This window comes from Erinaceus europaeus, chromosome 20 (assembly GCF_950295315.1).
Source record: "Erinaceus europaeus chromosome 20, mEriEur2.1, whole genome shotgun sequence".
Taxonomy (NCBI): domain Eukaryota; kingdom Metazoa; phylum Chordata; class Mammalia; order Eulipotyphla; family Erinaceidae; genus Erinaceus; species Erinaceus europaeus.
In genome coordinates, this window is record NC_080181.1 from 7242990 (window position 1) to 7266887 (window position 23898).

Here is a 23898-nt window from a genome sequence, read left to right on the forward strand (position 1 = left end):
TATGAGTTTATGCAAAGAGCAATATAAACCTTTACTTAAATATAGATTTCCTATATTTAATATTTAAGTAAAGGTTCATACTTTAAGATATACATATGTATATATGACTTAATGATTACATAAAAATATCTAGGCAATAACATGTACTAATTTAAATCTCATCCAAATATAATAGAAGACATATGTCATGATTATAAAATTTACCCAAAAGGATGTGCAATAAAAAAATCAGTTTTTATCAAGGAAGGATTAGTGGATTATAAAACAACAGTGTAGGCTTGATGTGGCTTAGTCCTGAATATAAACCAGTGCATTTCACTGTGTTGACTTGTGCTACAGCCAGAGTCCCACTATGTGATAGACAGTGCACAACTAGGCATTAGATATGCAGAGCACCTGCTAAAAATGAGCCACTACATACCTGGAAACTGGTTTCAGTAAAGGTAACTGATCCAAAATTGAAAAGAAGGACTTAGCCGACAATGGAAAAACTAATCAGGATTTGTTTTCCTGATTTTCTGTTATTATCCAGAATTCAAGAGACCTTGCTGTTCTGTTATTGTTTACTTTTCCATCTGAAGAAATAGGAGATTCTAGGTTTCCTATGTTGATCAAGGTTATTGGTTTTGTTTTATTTTGAAGCTCCTGAGTGGATTTTAATATATTATAGTCAAATATCTTTTAAAGTTGTTGTCAAAGTAATGTTTATCTTATATCCTCAAATCAAATAATCCAGTAAAAATTCTTAATTAGCATTATGAGACTGTACAGTAAGAAAGTAAATAAATAAATAATAAAAAATAATAAAAATATAAATAAAAAATAAAATAATCATCATTTCATTAATAGGTATTTTACAATTGGTAAGGCATTGAAAAAATATAAAGACCCTTCCTAATAATAATAATATCCTATGTGTAATTTAGGGATAACAGAATCATTTAAAATATAAGATTATATATAGAACAGTATGATATTTAAACTTGAAAATAGAGAAAACCTAAAAGTGTAACTATATTTCATTACTGCAATTTTGGATACTTCATAAAATTTCATACACAAAATTTAATATCAAAATACTAAAAATTTTTGCAACTACATGACCATAAGTTTTCATATTGGTGTCTCAGAAGATAGCACAATAGATAAAATATTGAATTTATGTACATAAATATTTTTGTTATACATAACTGATGGAATAACAAAGTTAAAAATCATATTTAGGACATGCATTATTGTCATTAGTAATGGTCATAACAAAGTAATAAGAAAACAGACAAACTATTACGCAATGTTTATAAACTTTATGACAAAATAACATAGATTTACTGTAGTTAAAAAACAATTAAGAGGTATCATCATTAAGATTATGTGGTGTTTTTCTTTGAGTTTTTAATCAGCATGCATGATTTACCTTTATGTAAGAAAGCAAACAATTTTGGAAACATGCTTTAACCATCAAGTCAGTCAGCAGTGGCACAAGGGTGAGCTTAGACTTGCATTTGTGGATGATATGCAGTTGGGAAGATTCACATACAAATCATCTTGCTTTAAAATTGACCTTTTAAAATAGTAGGTTCATAGAAGCTATAATGTCTCAGTTTTCCTGGAGAATGGAGAGAAAAGCGAATATGAGTAATGGGGCTATTGGAAGTAAGATATAAATAGAGCTAGTCTCTACTATGTGCTGTATCTTTGCGAAAAGCCTCTGGACTCCCAGCGCTAAGTGGGAGATTCTGCATCCACTGCCTCATAGCCGCAGCCTGGCTCTGCAGAGTCAGCTGCTCTGTGCTGCAGGCAGGCCTCCTGGTAAAAAGGCCTGTGCCCCAGCTGAACTGACTTGGGGAGGAAGCCATGTTCCAGCTCTCCATAGCATGTCTGCTTCCTGCCTGCATGAGATCTAAGTCTTTTCTTCTCATTGAATCAGTCCTGGGGAAAATGTGGACTAGAAGGTTTTCTAAATGGAGTTAAGCCTTTAACACAACCACTGTACTGTAGCCACTGTCAGGAAGGCCAGGATTTCACCTGCAGCTATTCAGAAGAGCCTCAGTAACTGCTGAAAAGGGGTACTCTATCCTTGTTCTTCACCCTGACTTCATGTACAAACTAAGCAGGAACCATAAAGCCCATTTCTTGGAATACTTACCTGACTTTTAATTCCCAGGAAAAAGGTAGAAATATCTTGTCATGGATACTCTTTCCATCGTGGGGATCTGGGCAGTTTGGTTTGGAGACTCAAATGAACGTTGTACCTGCCATAGTAAAGAAAGGCTTTAGTGATTCACCAAAATGGAAATCTGTACTTCTCTCATAGAAGTGAGAAAGTTTGCAGTGTAGCAGAGCAATGTCAACAGAAGAAAGCATTGCACTGGATGTGGTGCACAAGCAAGTGAATTAGTAACCGTAGAAGCATCCCCAAAATGAGCAAGGCTGTTAGAATCAGAAGTTCCAAAGCATGAATGTTTTAATAAGCTTGTAATACAGAAGAGAAAGCATCAGGATGGCTACAGAGCTTCAGAATTCCTTAAACAGGTGTGCAAATGGCCCCAGAAAGTGTTCTGGGGAGTAATATTGAAATGACATGAAAATCCCTACCTTTCGAAAAATGTCTTCCAAATGACAACACCAAGAATATTTCTTGAAGTAGTAAATAAGTCGGGAAATAAATACAGAGCCTGTTTCAAGTCTCCAAGAAACATTATCTGTACATAAGAGACAATAAAATATTGGGGAAGGGTGACATTTGTGTAAATGTAAAAGACACAGTCACAGGTTTGACTTTTTGGTGCCTTCGAGGATGCAGGCAGGGCAAATCTGGGCAAAGCTGGCCTAAAATGCATCAAGCTTTTCAGAGAGAGACTTCCTTTATCATCTGTAAGACTGCAAGTTGTGGTCAAAAACCAGTCATTGAAATGTTTATGGCATTATTGAAAAGGGGACAACTCAGTTTTTTTTATTTTTATTTTTTTAATTTTTTTTTTTATTTAAGAAAGGATCAATTAACAAAACCATAAGGTAGGAGGGGTACAACTCCACACAATTCCCACCACCCAATCTCCATAACCTACCCCCTCCCCTGATAGCTTTCCCACTCTCTATCCCTCTGGGAGCATGGACCCAGTTTTTAACATTCCTTCATGCTGGGTCTCCTCTTCAGTCATCCTTACTTGCGACTGTTTGACTGTTCAGTTTGTTTCATTGTGTAAACATACTTTTATTTACCTCTTTGAAGTGTGATCAGATCCATCGTGAAAGGATAATATTCTTCTGCTTTGCCATGCATACAACCCAGGCCCAGGCCCAGCTCCCACAGCAGTGAAGGAAACTTTGATGTCGTGGTCTCTCTCACTTTTTACTTCTCTACCTCTGTATATCTGTATCTGAGTATTTTCATCCTGGAGCAGTGAAGCCTAGCAGTGACATTTTTTTAATGGTAATATTCTCCAAATAGCCACCCTATCTGCTGCTCATGTTACAGTCTAATTTCCCCAAATTGTCTCTCCTTGTCATCTTCATTTTTATTTTTCCTCACTTATTCTGTTCTGACTTCTCCTTCTCACACCAGTTCTACATTCAAGAGACTCCAAGGAGAGGAGGACTACAAGAGATTCTGTCTTACCAACTTTGACAGCAAAAAGACCTATTTTTCCCCATACTCTTTAATTATATCTTCTGAATCCAGTTTGCTGACAATTTCTAGCTCTGATCTTGAACTGTGGAGTTCTGGAAATGTTTTGGAATCTCGTCTTCCAATATTTCATGTTCCTGCATAATTTTACCCATTTAAAAAATAATAAATATTCTTGAATAAAAATATCCCAATATCAGAATGCACAGCTGTGTATGACTTCTAAGTAAAAGACAACTACCAAATGATTTCACTCACATGTAGAATATAGGGAATTGAAACACAAGAATTTGCAAGAAAGAGAGAGAGGAGAGAGAAAGAGAGAGAATATGAGAATGGATGAATGGGATCAAACTCTCTAAGACTTTGTAAGAACTACATTGGTTCTCATTGTAGGTAATATGGTTGTGGCAGAATGTTGGTGGTGGGTACGTGTGGAACTATAACCCTGTAATCTTGTAACCTTATAAAGTATGATTAAATAATAATAGTAATATTTTAAAGGATGGCATTTAAAATTTTTTAAATATTTTAATATGTATTTATTCCCTTTTGTTGCCCTTGTTTTATTGTTGTAGTTATTATCGTTGTTGGATAGGACAGAGAGAAATGGAGAGAGAAGGGGAAGACATAGGGGGGAGAGAAAGGCAGACACCTGCAGACCTGTGAAGTGACTCCCCTGCAGGTGGGGAGCCGGGGACTCAAACCAGGATCCTTAACTCCAGTCCTTGTACTTTGTGCCACCTGAACATAATCCACTGTGCTGCCACCTGACTCCCAAAGGATGGCATCTTTATGTATGCCCAAGGTAACACTTACTTGCCTGCAGAGTCCTATTTTGATTAATGTATCACAATCATCTACTTGCAAAACTGAGTCATCTCTCATGCTAACTGTTGCACCTTTCATACCTAGTAATCCACCAGTTCATATTAGTTCCAAATATTATTCCTTGAATCTAACAATGCTTTTCATCCCAAGGCTATAATGGACACTTACGGCTTCTAATACTAAGGTAGCCTTGTGATGCCACACCCTATATTTAATAATTTTGTTGTGCTCTAACCCTTTCCTCACATCACCCCACAGTAAGTTATTTAAAATGAAATTCTTATTATTTCATTGTTTAAATCCTTAAACTATTGGTATTAAGTGATATTAGTAATTGATCAGATCACTATAAAGGACCGCATCTTCCCTCACAGATTCCATCTCAAATTGCATTGCTCCTGCCTGTCTTTCCAGCTTCACACTAGATTCCCACTGTCTCAGTGCTGCAACCTCTTTGGCCCTCTGGTACAGACTGCCCTCTTCCTCTGCCCCTGGGTGAACTCTGCTTTTCTGTCTGGACTGTACCTCTCTTATTCCTGACATGGCTGGCTCACTCTTCCTCTCACACATGTGAGCAGGGAAAGCGTTCAAAAGAAACATATTGTCTGTTAGGCTATATTTCTGGTCGCCTATGGCTTTTGCATTCCCTCTTGTAGGTAAAGATGTGCAGCTCTTCTTTTGAAGAAAATCCTATTAAAATCCCACTGTGTAAAACAAAGGGGACTGTTCTGGTGGTGGCATGGATGTCACCTGCATGGCCTTTTTTCTCTCCCTCCAGCCAGATGAGAAGATCCTCTAGTTCTTGCTGCTCCCTGGTGGCCTTGGTCACTGCTATTAGCATTGACATGGAACTTGGTAGAAAGGCAGCTTCTCCAGCCCCACCCCGTAACTACTGCACCAGAAAAATTCAAAGATATCTCTAAGTATGCACATGAAAGCTCTGTCACTATACGAATCACTATACCAGCATTTTTAGAACTGAGACTTCAGTAAATCAGGTTTTTAACAACTGACCTTATTTAAATCATTGATAAATGGTACCTTGGATAACCCTTGGATAGATTTCATACGAGCTTGGCCAGGCATAATCAACCTTTCCATACAACTTCTAACTTCTATTATGACTTTCTAGCCAAAGGAATATTTTCAGTCAATAGCTCCCTTATTGTGAAGGGAGGGGGGGGAAGCATTTGAATATTTACTATTTTCCTAAGCCTGGATTCAAATAACAGGTTAAGAGTCTCTAGGATGCTTGGAGTATCACATTTTTAGTCTCATTGGCTTGCTTAATTGCTAGATTAAATTATGAGATGGACCAAATCACTGAAAAACGGATACATTTCTGTTCTATGTGACTGTTACACTAGCTTTGAAATCTATCTTCATTTATTTGTAGACTATTGTTAGCATGACTCCTATGAAAATGCTGTTTTATTTAAATATTCTTTAAAAAATCAAGATTTATACCTCTTCAGTTATAGTTCTCAAGATTCCTCAATGTTTTAAATCTCTTCTCCATGTAAAATAGTGCATTAGTTAGAGAAAAAAAAAAAAACATTATTGAATTTGTGATAAGGTGCAGTCATAGTCATACTTGGAAACTAGGAACAAATAGGAGATTTAAAATCATTCTCTGAGGGGCCAGGCTGTGACACATCAGGCAGATCACATGCATCAAGTGCATATCAACAGGTCCAAACCGCTGGTCCTGCAGGAAGTTTCACCAACAGTGAAGGTCACTGCAGCCGCCTCTCTCCCTCCCTTCCTTTCACCCACTTTCCTCTCCCTATCTCAATTTCCCACTTCCCTATCAATTTCTATTCATCTCTATCCAAAATAAATACATAGAATATTAAAAAATGAAAAAACACCCTCTATGAAGTGACTTACGTGGAGTTGAAGATTTGAAAGCAATGAAGTCTTTCTCCACGTGGGCTTTGGTGATCGCATCATTCCAGATGACACAGGTGGTTCTCCTGACCAGCTGCATGTACTGGTCCTGTCCGCATGCAGAGGCTCCACCCGCGTCAGCCACATAGACAAATCCTAACCCTGCTGAATAGACAACCGGAGCTCATGCAAGATGTTGCACTTGACTATGTGCGCACACACGCATGCACACACACACACACACACACACTCACTCACTCACTCACTCACTCAGGATTTACTCCTAGAAAAGCTTCCCTGCTCACTGGAAACCAGAGGGGACACAGGTAGCTTGAGGACAGCTGTGCTAAATGATCTCCACAACATATACTGTTCTCTGACACAGCCATTTCCTCAGCAACGGCACATACTAAAGTATGGTGTCTCTTTACACCAGACCTAAGACTAGAACTAAAATATCGATTCCTTCACCTACCACTGGCGTAATGACAGCTGGACACCAGGCCAAGAGGACATGAATTCTAACCATTCCCCAGGTTTCTGAATGTATACTTACTGCCTCTGCAGGCCTGCATGATGATGACCTTGGGTTTGTCTTTCAAACTTCTGCAGTTACGGTTGTTGAAAATTCGGAAGATGGTGTCATCATGAAGAATATCCTCCTTTTTGTCACTGTGCTTAGTCCCGCAGATTCCATCCAGGGTGCCGTGCGACATAAATACAAGGAATGTACTATCTGAGTGTGAGTGCTCTGGGCGGGCAGCAAACCGTTGCAGTGCTGCTTCCATACCCTGGAAGAGACATCAGAATCGCTCGAGGAACCCGCCACAGCCACATGGAGGTTACACTCAGGTGGCGCATGGAGTTCACAAAAAAGAAACCTTAAAGAGCTGGGTATTTTGGGCTGAGAGAAATTATATTCTGACACAAAACCAAAAAAAAGGTCAATGCAGCAGATACTAAAGTAATATAGACCTTCTACTTGCATAGATGCTGGAATATGGGATCTAGAGAGGGGAGTGCAGAGTGTCTCCAGCAGGAAGGCCTTGTGTCCATCTATTTTAATGATGGAGTTGCTTGGAGTTTCCATTAAGTGACAGGAACAAAGGCACACACAGAATCTTTCTTTCAGCAGAGCATACCTCTCCTTTTCTTAGTTTATGTGCAACACTTTTTTTTATTATATATGTGATTTGGTCACATGCTGTTGAAACTCTGCAGGTGCCTTGAACTCTTTCTGTAGATGCCCAGCACCTGTCTCACACTGACCTTCAAGTAGCACATGCCTCTCAAATACGAATATTTGGAAAGAACCGACCATTCTGCCAAAATACTACTGAGTAGAACTATTCTGAATCTTTACAAAGTGACTTTGCTTTGAAAGAGGCTGATGTCCAGAGAATTCTTTTCTGTAACATCATTCCTGTACTATCACACATTGTATTGCTATAGCTGCTAACTAAGAACTCAGGACTATTGAGGAGGGAAGGAAGCTTGCCCCATCCCTGCTGGACCGTTACCGGAGCTGTGAGATTCTCTTCAACAACCACTGAGTAGCCAAGGCTTTCAAGCAGGTCTCGCACTCCCCTAAGGTCCACTTCACAACCATCTCTATTAGACTGGCATTCAAATTTCTTGTTGCAGATGATAAGAGCCAGGCGAGTTCGACCCTCCTTCTCCATCACTTTATAGATCTGCAATTAACCGACACAGACTGAGTTGCCCCAAAGCTACACCCTATTGTTTTCGAAGTTCATATGAAATAGGTGCTTACAGTGACAACATGGATGGTTGAAAGTGTGGAAACAGGTCCTCATGAGGAAAGAAACAGGACCACAGGTGGAATGCATGCCCCTGAACAGACAGAATGCATGTAGTGCATTGGAGCTTGGACTTCAGGAAGCTGGAATGGTTGGATGTTGGAGAGCAGTTTAGAGACTGTTTCATGATGAGATGACAGAGAGAGAAGAAATATGATATAAGGACCTTGAGAAAACAGATTAGCTACATCCTATGACTGGGCTTGATGTTCAGATATTTGAAAAGATCAAAGTATCCCAATGAGTCTCCAGAGTCCTAGTTGAGTTAGCAATATTATGTCACCTTGTTCTACAGTGTTCACCTTTTTTCTCTTTTTTTCCTTCAGTGTAAGAAAACGGTCAGGAGGACAGAGCTTCAGCTTATCACTGGGTTGGGAAGCCTGGTTTTCTTGAGAAGCTAGAAGAGAAATCATTAAGCTATAGTATAGTCTTGTAGTCATGCAAATCTGTTAGCTGGGTGCTCCTGGGGAAAGGTATACTGTCATCCCACAAAAGAGCTCAGTGTAATAAAAAATAAATAAATCCCCCTTTCAAATGGATGAGACAAAAATTAGGCTACTATATTTTCCTTTCTGTTTTTATCTGAATCACCATATGTGTTAGTAGTCATGGCACTGAATAATCTTTCAGTCAGCACACTAGACACATATAAGCCCCATATCTCAGCTTCATGTTCATCTAAACTAACCAAGATGTTCTTCAAATATCTGAACTCCATCTCTCTTGCTACTACTATCTGAGATGTCTCCACTAGCAAGAAATAACTGTTCCAAGCTATTTTGGGACAGTTTTGTTCATCAGAAAGTGTGATCCTTCTAGAATTCCTTCATTGGACTCATAAAAAATAACACTTTCCTTTTACCAAGTCCATGAATTCTTCATGACTTCAATCTGTCTTTCTGGTGATTTCATACCCCATATAAAAGGTTATTGTATTTTATCTTTTTTTTCTTTTTTTTTTCCCTCCAGGGTTATTGCTGGCCTCGGTGCCTGCACCATGAATCCACCGCTCCTGGAGTCCATCTTTCCCCCTTTTTGTTGCCCTTGTTGTAGCCTCGCGCTGGTTATTATTATTGTCATTGTTGATGTTGTTCGCTGTTGGACAGGACAGAGAAATGGAGAGAGGAGGGGAAGACAGAGGGGGGAGAGAAAGATAGACACCTGCAGACCTGCTTCACCACCTGTGAAGCGACTCCCATGCAGGTGGGGAGCCGGGGGCTCGAACCAGGATTCTTACGTCGGTCCCTGCGCTTTGCGCCACATGCGCTTAACCCACTGTGCCACCGCCCGACCTTCTGTATTTTATCTTAATTGGGTTTACTTCACTACAAGCTCAGCTAGAACAAGTGTGTTCTAGAACAGGTGCTCCCTTTCATTTTTGTATTCTTGGTAACTAGGATGACACAGCTTGTAAGTTTATAACTGTTTACTAACGGATACTTATTACCATATATTTGAAAAGAGCTGTCACTTATTTATTAATTTTTGTTCTTCCTCAGAGCAACACACCTGCTTTTCCATCTTATATTTTTACCTAAGTGTGCTTTTAGGGCCAAGAGCTAGCTTACCTGGCAGAGAACATGCATGAGGCCTTGGGTCTGAGCCCTGGCACCAACGTGGCAGCACCAAGGCACTCCACAGATGATGGAGCTGTACTGTGGCATCTCCACTCTTTCTCTGTCTCTCCCTCTCTCTCAAAAAAGCAACAAAGAGTGGAACATTGTGCGGTGAGGCTGCACAGCAGATGCACCAACTGTGTGATCACCCTGGGTTGTTTCCTGAGAACTACAAAATTTTTTATAACCTTTTTACTCTCAGAATCTTCCAATTTGCCTCTGTCTCTATCCTCCTGTCTGCTTGCTCTCTTGCTCCAAAGAAGACCTATTCTTCCTATTTTCTAAGTCCAGTCCATAGGGTCCATATTTAAGTCTACAGAGTCTCCCTGTGTACTTTAGCACAGGTACGGTCACTGTGTGCCCTAGACATTAAAGTCAGAGGTAGAACTGTTGCCTGGGCAACCCAGCATCCTCCTCCGTTTCATCGTCTTCATTGTCATTTCCTGACTCTTAGGAGAATTAGAGACCAGAGGGAAGAGGGCACGGTATACATTTCAGATTTACTTTGAGTGGCATAAATAGTAACTCAGATTTTGAGAATCTCAATTTAGCAACTTCCATTAAAACATAAGGTCCCCAATCCATTTGTCATAGCTCACGTTAAGCTACTGGGATCGGTGGTGGTTACCATTTGGCAAAGGATCCACTGAGTTTTCTGAGCTAGCTTCTTCCTCATCTTCACTTTCTTCACTGTCATCTTCAGATTCTGAGGTGAAAGGAGGAAGGGATAGATATCAGTGTTCTCCTCTGAGGCTTGTTTCTGAAGATGAGAGCTGACTGAGGACCATGTTCCCTGAGGCCTTTACAGGAGCACCTGCTGACAGCACAGCATCCTCTGAGCTCTCCTGTGAGGTGCGAGAGAGAGAGAGAGAGAGAGAGAGAGAGAGAGAGAGAGAGAGAAACACTTACCTGTAGATGAAGAGCCCATGTCCTCGGGCTCCTTGGTATCCTCACAGTCATCATCTTCATCTTCATCAAGAAGTTCTGAAATAATGGAAGATACTGTGTTAACAGGACTCCACCCCTGGAGTTCACCCTCTTCAAGCCAACTCCCTTTACCACCCCCAACCCCACACATTGATAATGTCCTGACTGTTTATGAGGGCTGCCGGGAAAAGCATGAAGACCTGCTACTCCGTTGGGGTGTTTTGGAGGACTTGGCCATTATGTTCTCTGCTCAGCACACCTTCTACAATGTCAGGATTAGTCAGAATCTTTCATCAGGGCTTTCCTTCAATCTGGAGACTGCTTAGAATGCTAGAAATAGACCCACTCTACAACCCAGCTATTTCTGTCCTGGGGATTTACCCAAAGGAAACAAACATCTCTCAGAAGAGATCTGTGTATACTTATGCTCATAGCAGTGTAATTGATAATTGGTAAAACTTAGAAGCAACCCACATGTCCAAGAATAGATGAGTGGGTAAAAAAAAAAAGTGGTATATTTACTTGGTGGAGTACTACTCAGTTGTTAAAAATGATAAATTCATCTCCTTTTCATCATCATCTTGGATAGAATTTGGAAACATCATGTTAAGTGAAGTTAGCCCCCAAAAGAAGGACAACTACCTAGTGTTCTCACTTATAAGCAGGGCTTAGCGAACAGAGACACAGAGAGAGAGCATAAAGTGAACCATGAACCGGACAGAGTGTATTGCATCAAAGCAAAGGGCTGTAAGGAAGGAGTATGAAGGAAGGGTGGAAGAGTGCTTCGGGGTGGGGGTCCTGCTGCATAATGATGTCATATTTTTGTCAGTGACTCATTTTAAACATTATTCCCCTCCAATGATCAAAAGACTTCCTATAAAGTACTGCCCCAAAAGAATCCAAATTTCACAAATTTGAAAATTTTCTTATGTGTATATTTAACTCTTATGGTGGGATCATTAGAGTGTGGTTAGCAGTCAAAATTCAGTGTGTGTGTGTGTGTGTGTGTGTGTGTGCACGCACGCGCGCGCACATGCAGCCATGTTCATTTTGCATTATCTACGGATACTAGTTATCATATTTTCTTGTTTCTTTACCAGAACAGGACCTCACCATTTCAGGCTTAGTTTTCCAGACAGACACAGTGTGTGTGTGTGTGTGTGTGTGTGTGTGTGTGTACAGACACCCCATGGTCTATAACAGTTCAAAGTAATTTACTACTTGGTCAAAGAAAACACATGACAACTCAAGTTCTAGGTAGAGAAACACACGTTTGGTGGAGGACACTGCATAGCGGTTGTGCCAAAGACCTTCATACCCAAGGCTCCAAAGTCCTAGGTTTAGCCCCCACCGTAAGTCAGAGGTGAGCAGCACTCTGATCTCTCTCCTTCTCTGTATTTTTCTTTCTGTATCTCTCACTCATTAAAAATAAATAAATAAAATTTAAAGAAAGAGAAACATTTATTTCTACCAACCCTCAAAGTCCCTGCCTCTTCCTTTTGCAAAGAGCAATCTAGGTACGCAGAGATTAATCCTTTGTGCTAAAGCACAGCTAGACAGAAGATGATAGTTTTTTCCGTTTAAACATTCTGCACCTCAAAATGGCTCTAGATTGTTACCTAGAGTAGCTCACAATAGATAAAGACTACCACTGCATGCGTGCAGTTCTGCTGTACAGTTCTTCTGTCATTCCTTTAGCAGATACTTACTCAGCAGCATCAAATTCATTTCCAGAAGTTCAGGATAGCTTCATGATCAAAGCAGACAAAGACTTTTGGCTCATGGAACATAGTTTATGGAATGATTAAGCGTGGCAATTGCCAAACGGGAAAATAACAGTGCAGTTGTGTGGAGTAACTGGGGATCCCCGGGCAGAGACTGGTGTAGATCAGGCCATTTCCTGATAGGTAAGGAAGGTACTAGACATGCATGCAGCTAGATATCTACTTATAGACAAAAGAACTAACAGATAAAATGCTTAGGGAGAATAGCAAAGGGGCTGGGCTCACATATGAATAAGCACAAAGACCCAGGAGTGGTGGACTGTAGTGCTGGCACCAAGCCCCAACATTAACCCTAGAGGCAATGACAATTCATCAGTTAATTAAGGAAGCTGCTAGTCTCTTGAGCTAAAGGTACTCACTTAAATTTGGGTGGTTCTTGGGTTTGCTGAAGCGGTCCTTTAGTAATTTGCCTACCACTTGGGTTTTCTCAGTGAAATCCTCAAGCAGGTTTTCAGACACCTTCACGATGGTATTCACCCCTTTTCCTATTTTTTGCAGCTCCTGCCTGTTTAGGACATTATTTTCCCTGAGGTCATCAAAAATGCCATCCAAGGTGTTTCTGGTAAACAGCTTTAGCACATTGATGGGATCCTCCTCTGCTTGTTTTCCTATAAGAATGACATGGTTTTAGATGTGGACCGTCCCTGAGAGTTCTGATTTCTAGGTTGTGACACTCAAATTTTATTGTTAAAGAATCTCCAGGGGCCAGGTGGTGGTGCACCTGGTTGAGTGCATATGTTACAATGCGGAAGGGCCCAGGTTCCATCCCCTGGTTCCCACCTGCAGGGGGAAAGCTTCACAAGTGGTGAAGCAAGGCTGCAGTTGTCTCTCTGTCTCTGTCACCCCCTCCCCTCTCAATTTCTACCTGTCTCTATTCAATAAATAAGTAAATAAAGATAATTTTTAAAAAATTTTAAAAGATGTTTTGAAAAAAAAAAAAGAATCTCCAGATTAGCTGCACAAGCAGACATTCCTAGCTGCGGGGTCAGCGTGGAAGCCTGGACTTGTCGTGACTGCATTTTCTCAGGCAGTGACAGAACTGCTGGTTTTGGCATCGCAATCAGAGCGTGTCGACACCTGACACCTGTGTGTTCAAGCCTCTGCTTCTCTCCAGCTGGAGGACGTGAGGCTGAGGGGAGAAGGGACCCCAGTAAGGAGCTCAGTGATCTCTAGCTCCCAGTTCACACCGCTCATGACACCCTCGTGGTCTCCCCTGTGCATCATGTGATAATCTCAGTAACTTGGCAGCAGTTGAAGTAGTAAAACACGAATGTCCTTCACCTGCGACATTCTGCCATTCTGTTTGTTCTGGCAGCTGGTAGGACTGCACTTTATGCAGGGTTGAGAACATGGTGTGGCTGGCTTGCTCCCTGCCAGAAATGAAAGTTCATTCAGAGAGCAGAAATACGGAGGAAGCCACTGATTTGGTTCAGATGTCTGACCTCTCACTCTGGCAGTAAAACACTTGTTAAATCAATGAGAGTTTGTAGGTCAATGTGAACTCAGAGAAAACTTATAAACTTATAAATTTCAGGAAAAAAAAGTTTATGGACACCGGTGCACATTTTTGACATACATTCTCATTTCTGCCAAACCGTAATGTTAGCAAATACTTGTGTCTATCAGCACATTCATTGCCTGTTAAGCCCTATTCTGTCCCTTCCACTTTGTCTGCACCCATTGTTCCTGGAAGGTGCCTTTCCCTGCCTTCTCCTCCTCTGCCCACCCTGCTCTCTAGGCTACTACGTCCCTGAAACACAGTAGAAACAGTGGAAAACCTGGAGGAACTCACCAGCCATTGTAGCTTCGGTTCTCTGAGCAGAAGGGCGGGGGAACCCAAAACGAAAGCAACTTTCTTCTTTGCTCTGAGTGGCCCAGCATGTTTATAGTGCCTACACTGCCTAAATAGGAAGCCACGGCAACTTCTCAGAGCCACTGTCCTGCGTGTGTGTGTGTGTGCGTGTGCGTGTGCGTGTGCGTGTGTAGTGATTCCTCCTCTGCTGCTAGACAGTAGTTTTCCTGTAGGAAAACGGGAAGCAGAAATGCACCAAAGTCCTGGGATCTACCTAGGTCCCTTGGCTACAATTGGCTCCTCAGAATGAAGTGAAGCAAGTGCTTGGACACACACACACACACATATGCACATGCACACTTCTTTCTATGTTCCCTTTTCCGGTCACAGTTCACCACAGTGAACAAATCACTTGGGCCTTGCTTGTCTCTGTGGCTTTAGTCACTAGCCAGCATTGAGGCCCACTCAGCCCCAGAAGTGAAGTATGGTTTTTCAAAACCTCACCCCTCAGTCTACTGGAAATCAAACGACCTCTGTTTAGCAATAATACTCCTGTCATATTTTTAAAGTTTATATAAACCACCTATGTCTGTCTCTCATTCCTGATCAGCTTACTTTGTAACGAGTATTGTTGATCCATGTGATTCATGTTCATGACTGTATTTTTGTCTGCTGAATAGACATAAGTCATTTCTACCTCAAACTTGTGTTTAAATAATAGATGCGTGGGAGTTGGGCAGTAGCACAGCAGGTTAAGCGCAGATGGCGCAAAGCCCAAGGACCGACCTAGGGATGCCGGTTCAAGCCCCCAGCTCCCCATCTGCAGGGAAGTTGCTTCACAGGCGGTGAAGCAGGTCTGCAGGTGTCTGTCTTTCTCTCCCCCTCTCTGTCTTCCCCTCCTTTCTCCATTTCTCTCTGTCCTATCCACCAATGATGACATCAATAACAACAACAATAATAACTACAACAATAAAACAATGGCAACAAAAGGGAATAAGTAAATATTTAAAAAAATAATAGATGCTTGCCATTAAAATGAAGTCGTCGCTTACCAAATGGGGTAGGGTCATCCACCATCTTTCATTAGACACTGTACACTGAACACAGTGATCTTGCATCTTTTCACCTTCTTCCTGTGGTCTTGTAAAGTGCCTGTGATCATTCTGGCTTTGTTGGTGATGCCAGCCATTGGCCTCCTTGTATCAATTCTTTGCCTGACTACAGACCAGCTTGATGACTTGATTCTGGTCAACATGTGCGACTCTTAAGTCCAGACTTCAAGAGAATTGTGCACTTCTGTCACTGGGGGACCCCATTCCACCATGGAGATAAGACTGGGTGGTTCCATGGAGAATAGGAGTCTCATGTGGGAGAGACCCATGTGGTTCTAGGAAGATCACCCTAGGATAGTTCTGCTCATTACTGATCTTCTCAATTTGGGGTTTCATGCTATCTCATCATTGTTTTCTTTGCAAGCTTCATTACTTGCTTTCCTCTATTTTCGTACTTATTTAAAATTTACCTAACATCTCAGTTGGATAATTGTTTCATAAATTGTTATTTCCTTTTCTCTATGTATGCATGTACTTGGTAATCTGTATAATATAAATATTCCTGCTGTGTGATGCTGAAAGTCTTTGCAATTGGATTTCTAATATTATCTTTCATTAGTCAGAGGATGAGATTTATTTTTTATTTTTCATTTTTATTTTTATTTTTTTTGCCTCCAGGGTTATTGCTGGGGCTTGGTGCCTGCACCATGAATCCACTGCTCCTGGAGGCCATTTTTCCACCTTTTGTTGCCCTTGTTATTGTAGCCTTGTTGTGGTTATTATTGTTATAGTTGATGTCGTTCGTTGTTGGATAGGACAGAGAGAAATGCAGAGAGGAGGGGAAGACAGGTGGAGAGAAAGATAGACACCTGCAGACCTGCTTCACCACCTGTGAAGCGACTCCCCTGCAGGTGGGGAGCCAGGGGCTCAAACTGGGATCTTTACGCCAGTCCTTGTGCTTTACACCACATGCACTTAACCCACTGTGCCACTGCCCAACCCCCAGAGGATGAGATCTTTACAAATATGTATTCTTTGATTTTTGTGATGTCTTACGTTTCCACATGGACCAACTAAGTCCAGAAATATAAACATGGACCTTTGCATTGTTAGCTAACCTCTACAATTCAAAATTCGGTTAACCATCATGATATTTTCACTCTCTACTTGCTTTGTAGTGGCAAAGTGCAAAATGGTTAACAATTTAGATTCCCCATGTTAAGGGGAATCTCAAATAGAGAGACAAATATCACCATGTTAAGGGAGATAAGGAGAGAGAGAGAGAGAGAGATTGGAAGAAATGTCAGACGGCCTCACTTATAGGTAGAACTTAAGAAACAAGGGCTGAAAGAAAAGACACAAGTGAAAGTGAAACTCGGACTGGGTGTGCTATATTGCACCAAAGCGGGAGACTCTGGGGGAGAAGAGGGAGGAAGAAGACAGGGTGTTGGAGTCCGTGTGCATGACCGTGGAAGTGTCCTAAGTGGGGTGACAGTGTTGTGAAGACATCTGTGACAGAGAGAGGAGAAACTGTAGTCATGATAGTTTTGTAGAGAGCACTATGAGCTCAGACTCGGATGCAGCTCCAGGACAGGAATGCCTCCTTTCATTGCACTTGAGTTTATTGTGCTTCACAGAATGCTGGTGTTCTTACGATGAAGGTTTGTGGCAGCACTGCACAAGCAAGTCTATTCACACCATTCTTCCAACAGCTTGCACTCAATTCTTGTCTGTCACCTTTTTGGTATGCTTGCAGTATTTCAAGCGTTTTCATTATTATTGTACCTGTGACAGTGTTGAGTGATCAGTGATCGTTGATGTCTCCATTATATTGAGGGCACCGTGACTATGTCCTCATATGACCATAAATTTAGCCAAGATTATGTGTACTGACTGCTCGGCAGGCTAGCCATTGCCTGTCTCTTGTCTCGCTATCCCCTCAGGTCTCACTGTTTTCTGTGACATCAGCATTCTAGAAGCTAAACAACTAATAACCCTGCAGTAGCCTTTAACTATTCAAGTAAAGGGAAAAGCTAGAAGTAACTAGGTTCAGGGTAGAAGGCATCTTGAAGGCTATGACAAAACGCTAGATATCTGTGCACAGTGATAAGTGCAAAGAAAAAGATATCACAGGAAATTAAAATGCTACTCCAGTGAGCACATACATGATAAGAATGGGAAATAGTCTTACTGCTGATATGAGAAAGGTTTGGTTCTTTATGGAAGATCAAATCAGCAATATTCCCTTAGGCAAAAGTCTAATTCAGAGCAAAGTCCTAACTGCTCAGTTCTGTGAATGTGAAGAGAGGGGGTGAGCTCCAGAAGTGCTGGGAGCTAGCAGAGAGGGTGACTCCTGAGACTTAGTCAGTAAACTGCTTCCAAAACCCAGAGTGCCTGACGGAGCAGCCACTGGTGCAGTAACTGCAGTGAGTTGTGAGCTCAGCACCAGGGGGGTGATTGCACTGCACAGCAGACTTTCAGTGCGGATTAAACAGCTGCATTTGGAACAAGATGGCATCAAGGACTTCAAAACATATTGTCTGGGAAGGTCACTGATTCATGGGAGACCCGCATATCATTATTTATTAACAGTAGTTTGAAAGAATCTGATACCAACCCTCTTCACAGGTGACTTTGAAGGGTTCAGAATTTCAACAGAGGGCATAACTGCAAATGTGGTAGAAATAGCCGGAGAACTAAAACTAGAGGGGGATCCTAAAGAAGTGACCGAGTGGCCGCAGTCTCGTGATGAGACTGGAATGATGAGTGGCTGTTGTATAGATGAGTGTTGCATATCAGGTAGTCCCAAGCTTTATGTGGACATGTTAAACTTGAAGAGTCTAGTCCATTGCACAGAATAGCAATAGGATTGTCTTAGTGCATTTTTTCAGTTGAACTAGTATTAAAGGTTGTAGAAAGGGCTGTGACCCCACTATGACCCTGGCCTGAAAATAGACACAGCCTGCTACTGAGCGCCGCCCGCAACACCGCACCCCCTGCTGCAGTTTTCCTTACTTTCTTCCTTTTTCTCTTCTTTTCTTTCTTTTTTAAAAAACATATATCTACGTACTTAATGGAAGAAAGATAAACAGACTAGAGCACAGCTCAATTCTGGCTTATGGTGGTGTTTTGGGTTGAACCTAGAACCTGGGAACTTCAAGCGTGAGCCATTATGCTGTCTCCCCAACCCACAGTTTTCCATGTGCAGAGAGGAGCCAGTTCTCCCCACTGAAGAAGTCTTCTGGGTCACGGACAGAGCCTGGAAAGCATCTCAATCTTGATGTCATTAGTCAGAGGCATCTTACCAGAAGGGACCACTTATAGATTCAGCTTGGGCAATAATCAGGTATTGCTTCTTTAGCTCCTGAGTGGCTACCACCTTTTCATCAGCGGGGACACCCTCCTATCTGAGTGTCCACCTCCTGTGCTTTCAGGTTATTGCAGTGTAAATGCACATGCTACTCTGGTCTGTCAGGATTACTGCAATACCCACACATGCAACAGTGGGCAAAGAGAGTGGTTTCTTGAGATAAAATCAACTCCTGTGAAGATTCTGTGAAGGTTGCTGCAATGACAACAAAAGATTTAGAATATTCTACAAAACAATGGAAAGGTTTAAGAGGATTGGCTCAGCTTTTGAACTTCTGCCGTTCTATTCTAAATGCTGTTGCTATAGAGAAATCTTTGTGAGTTAATAGACCTGCAAAACTTCATGGTTTTCTCATGTTAAGAAACTAGTACAGTTGTTCCCAGCCTTCACCAACCACAGCTGGAATTAAGTCATCAACAAAGAGGCAAGGCCCTCCACCAACAGAATATGACCAAACTAGACTCAGATCATGGTTAGCACTCTTTAGCAGGAACATGTTTTTACTGGAAATTTAACTTTTTAAAAAACACTTTAGGTGGATTAATTTTTAACAGTACAGTTTTTTATACATGAGCGCATTTTCTCACCTCCCTATAGTAGGTGGCTCCCTCTACCAACATAGGTCCTAAGAAAACATTGTTTCATTTAGGCTTACATTTTTTACACAAAACTCTACTGCACACTTAATGAGGACGATCAAAAAATGAATTCATGTGACTCTCTCCCCCCCCCCCAAAAAAAAAAAAAACAAATTCATGTGACTCTTTTGCAAAAGTTCATTTGAAAGCTAACCCTTGATGGCTCCAAGATAAGCCCTGATAAATAAGGAAACTTTTTCCAAGTCACTTTAAACCTGGGTGTGATGAGTGTATACATGGAGAATTGGCCTTTGGGAGCCAGCTGGTGGCGAACCTGGTTAAGCAGACGCATTACAATACACAAAGATGCAGGTTCAAGCCCCTGATCCTCACCTGCAGGGGAAAGATTCATAAGTGGTGAAAGCTTCATGAGTGGCTGTAAGTGTCTCTCTGTCTCTTTGCCTCTCTATATCTCCAGTCCCCTTTTGATTTCTCTGTCTCTATCCAATAATAAATAAAAATAAAAGAGAGCTGGTCTGTTCATAGATGTCATATCCATATTTTTTTTAAAAAAATTTATTAGTAATTGAATAAGATTGTAAGATAATGGGTACATTTCCCACCACCAGAGTTCCATGTTCCATCCCCTCCATTAGAAGCTTCCCAATTCTTTATCCCTCTGGGTGTAGGGACCAAAGATCTTTATGGGTGCAGAAGGTGATAATTCTGGCTTCTGTAATTGCTTCTCTGCTGGACATGGGTGTTAGCAGTTGATTCATATCCCCAGCCTGTTCTGTCTTCCCTTATTGGGGCAGGACTCTAGGAAGGTGAGGCTTCAGGACACACTGGTGTGGTTGTCTGCCCAGAGTAGTCAGGGTGGCATCATAGTAGCATCTGCAACTTAGTGGCTGAAAGCTGATAAGATATAAAACAGGAAAAATCATTTAATAAACAGGAACCCAAAGGTGGGAATAGAGTAGATGAATTTAGGGGTCTTCTTTCACATCCATGTTCTTATAGCTACCTTGTTCATTTTCCAGCCTATTGCTAAGGGCATGTCTTTTTTTTTTTTTTTTTCCTTTTTAAGAGAGAGTGAAAGAAGTCACTTCCTTCAGTGTAATAGGAGCCAGGCTCAAACTTGGGTCACACACATCATGACAAAATAGCAAAATAGCACACTGGTCCAGAGGGCATATCTTAATCATGCCCTCAGTGAAAAGTAGAGCCCGACCACAAATCTATAAAGTTCATCTTGTTTCTTTACTTCATTTCCATTCGCCCACCTTTTTTAAAAAAATATTTTAATTAAGTATTAGATAGAAACAGAGAGAAATTGAAAGGGGGGATATAAAGTGAAAGACACAGAGAGATGAGAAATTGAAAGGGGAATAGAGAGTGAAAGAGACAGAGAGATTCCAGCAGCCCTGCTTCGCTACTCGTGAAGCTTTCCCCCTGCAGGTGGGGACCAGGGCCTTGATGCTGGGTCCTTGCTCACTGGAGAGGGGGCTCGGTGCCTGCACTATGAATCCACTGCTCCTGCGGCTTTTTTTTTTCCTCTTGATTTTTTTTTTTTTTTTTTTTTTTTTGTATAGGACAGAGAGAAATTGAGAGAATAGGGGAAGATAGAGAGGGAGAGAGAAAGATAGACACCAGCAGACCTGCTTCACTGCTTATGAAGTGACCTCCCTGCAGGTGGGGAGCTGGGGGCTCGAACTGGGATCTTTGTGCAGGTCCTTAACCTTTGTACTTTTTGCATTTAACCCGGTATGCCACCACTCAGCCCCAACTGTGATTTCCTGAAGGAGATAAAAATGGCAAGGTCAAGGTGATAATCCCTAGAAACCTTGAATCGGTGTCTCATGATTCTTCTTCCCTCTGCTTCTTTGGGCCTTTGCCACTTTCCTACCTGTGACCTACGTGATCTCTTCACCAGAAGGTACACAGGGTAATCTTGATAAATCTTCATTGGAGTGTATCTGTCATTTAGAAACACTAGACGGGTGTCCACTCTCAATCACAGTAACATTCTTAGGACATTGGACGTGCAGTCCCAGAGCCCATCGATGAGGCTTCTTTCTCACAGTCTGTAGTTCCCCCAGCCCCTCCCTCTTGCCCTGCCTTAAACACGTGAAAGAGATTCCTGCTGCAGGACATTTGTGCTTGCTGTCTTCTGTTTGGAGACATTTCCTATATAAAAGCACATTTTCTTGTTTGATTTCAACCCCTCAAGAAGCCTTTTCTAAATGATACATCAATCTTAGCATAGTGTCCATCTTTTTGTGTTTCTTGATGTCTTTGAGTTTTGTCTCCATTCTTATCTCTGTATGTATAATTAAAGTCTCTCTCCACTCACTAGAGTATGGGATTTTTGAAGCGAGAAATTCACTTTGCTCTGTTTACTGGCATATTCTAACCATTTAGAACATAATCCAGAACATAGTAAGTGCTTGCCCGAGATCAATGAAAGCAACACTTCCATTCTCAGATGGGGTTCTGTTGGACTAATCATGTGAGAAAGCTGTTTTGCTGAAGGATTAATGCCATGTTGCCATGGAGACCAGGAGCTAAGAGTAAGAGATGGTGTTAATAAGTAAGGATTGAGATAAGATTTACCAGAGTTTTAATGTACAGTTTTAATTGTTTTCCAGACAAAAATACTGCACTTAAAATATACTGTCATATAAAGCCATTATGACTGAATCAAGGAACTGTGGGTCAGAACTCAGTGTATCCATCTCAAATGTGTTTACCCAAATGAAATCATGTGGCATAAGTGCCTCAAAGTCCAGACTCCAAGTGCTCTGTGATCCCCACTGTGGGAGCATGCAGCACCAGTCTGCACTGACACAGAAGGAATTGCGCATCTCATCCAGTCTGGGAAAGGTAGTTCACTCTCAGAAATGCCGTCTGGGTTTAGTTCTGGTTTTCCCCACAGCCATGTCATCTGTTTCTTCATCATCTGAACCAGAGTTTGGTTACTCAGTGATTTACATGTATGTGAGAGAGTGGTGGGTGGAGGGGAAGATAGAGATGAATATAATTAAAAACTGAACTGAATAAAATTGTGTTTTTATGATTGCTGCCTTATGTCTTCATTGTTTATTTTACTAATTTTTGTCTTTGTTAAGGTTACCTCCTGTATCAACCTATTGATTAAGTTCTTGATTGTGAAGGAGGGCATCCAGATACTTAGGAGAAGAGTATAAAATAGCAACTAGGCATCTAATGCCATATATATATATATTACATACACATCACACACACACACACATTGATCTGACCACACAAGTAGCCAACTGTCACCAGCCATTAGATTTCACTACCAATCTGATTTTCCTACTAATTTGATACTAGATAGACACTTACAGTTTTCAGTGGCCAGGAAAGAGATAGAAACGTCTTAGCATAGTTTTCCGGCCAATGGTGGGCATCTGGGCTTTGCCACTTGGTTTTTCAAATGACAGTTGTACCTAGAACAAAACGGGTGTATAAGTGTGCCATGCATTTTACTCTCAAAAAAAATAGCAGCATGAGTCATGAGATTCTGTGTTTGAAGGGTACTTCTAGGGCTGACAAAAATTCTAACTCCCTGCCATTGCTAACCCTGCCCCTGAGACCTCGCACTCCCTATCAGGATGTGTTCCTTGTCTCAAAAACCTCATAACTAATCTAAGGCCTTTCCAAATCTATTTTCTCTGTTTTGCATGTCTGAGCTACAGGTGGGGGGCTGGGGTCTGGAACACAGGGACTTGCACAGTATGACGTGTGTACTCAACCAGGTGCACCACCACCTGGCCCCTTGGCATCTCTTTCTAAATTAGATTTAAACACAGGAACGAGAGAAAGCAGGTACCACTGTGCTTTTTCTGTGTCTGACAAATTCTGTCTGAAAGGAAAACAATTTAAAGTCTTTGTAAACAAAAATGGATTAACAAAAGAAGTTGCTTACCTTGCGAAATATTTCCTCTAAGTCACAGCACCACGCATATTTCTGGAAGTTTCTGATGAGCTGCGTAATGAAAAGAGAGCCCCTTGTCTCGTGTCTCCAGGACTTATTATCTGTGAAAACCAAAGTGGGAGCCTTCAGCTATGGCTTTCGTTTTTTCTTATTGTTTGCATTTTTTTTCTTTTAAAGGATGGCTAGGAAATTATCACAACATGTTTAGGGAAAGCATTTGCATTATGACATGAATGTATTTTCCACAGAGGGAACTGACCAACCAGTCACCACCACCACCACCACAAACAACACACTGTTGTAAAGTTTGGGTAGAACATCAACCAGTCAGACTTACAGGTGCTTGTCTAGTGACATGGTGTTTCACTGAGCATGAATTTTTGCTTTGTGCTCAAGTGGTTTGAAAAAAAATTTAAAAAACAACTAATTAATCCATCTTACAGAGGGAATGGTAGAAAGAAATTCAAGAAGAATCAAGAATTGCCCCACAGTCAATGAGTAACAGCAATAACAACAAAAGATCATTTAGTAATCGTACCATCTTATAACAAACTATTAATAATAAATAAAAATATTTTAAAAGTCATCATTTTAGTCCAAGATTATTTACCAGTGAGACTGCTTTTTCTCAGAATGTGATAAGCAAAATGGA

At 41.2% G+C, this 23898-nt stretch overlaps 2 protein-coding genes across 2 annotated transcripts in view; both read right to left on the reverse strand.

Annotated features, from left to right (window-relative positions):
- Positions 1–2153: 2153 nt before the first annotated feature.
- LOC103111356 (uncharacterized) overlaps positions 2154–23898 on the reverse strand; it is a 50516-nt gene continuing 28771 nt past the window's right edge. Inside the window, exons 16-17 of the mRNA XM_060179831.1 lie at positions 23238–23347; positions 2154–2252 (exon numbers count right to left, since the gene is read on the reverse strand). Coding sequence (XP_060035814.1) covers positions 2154–2252; positions 23238–23347 — 209 coding nt within the window. The remainder of the gene's footprint in view (positions 2253–23237; positions 23348–23898) is intronic.
- On the reverse strand, positions 2241–14444 carry LOC103111396 (caspase-12-like). Its single transcript, XM_060179753.1, has 9 exons — positions 14289–14444; positions 12856–13104; positions 10695–10769; positions 10414–10491; positions 8472–8566; positions 7870–8043; positions 6906–7140; positions 6350–6514; positions 2241–2702 (listed from the first exon to the last, which is right to left on the reverse strand). Exons 1-9 carry the CDS (start codon positions 14293–14295, stop codon positions 2515–2517), a joined length of 1266 nt encoding a protein of 421 aa, XP_060035736.1. The 5' UTR covers positions 14296–14444; the 3' UTR covers positions 2241–2514.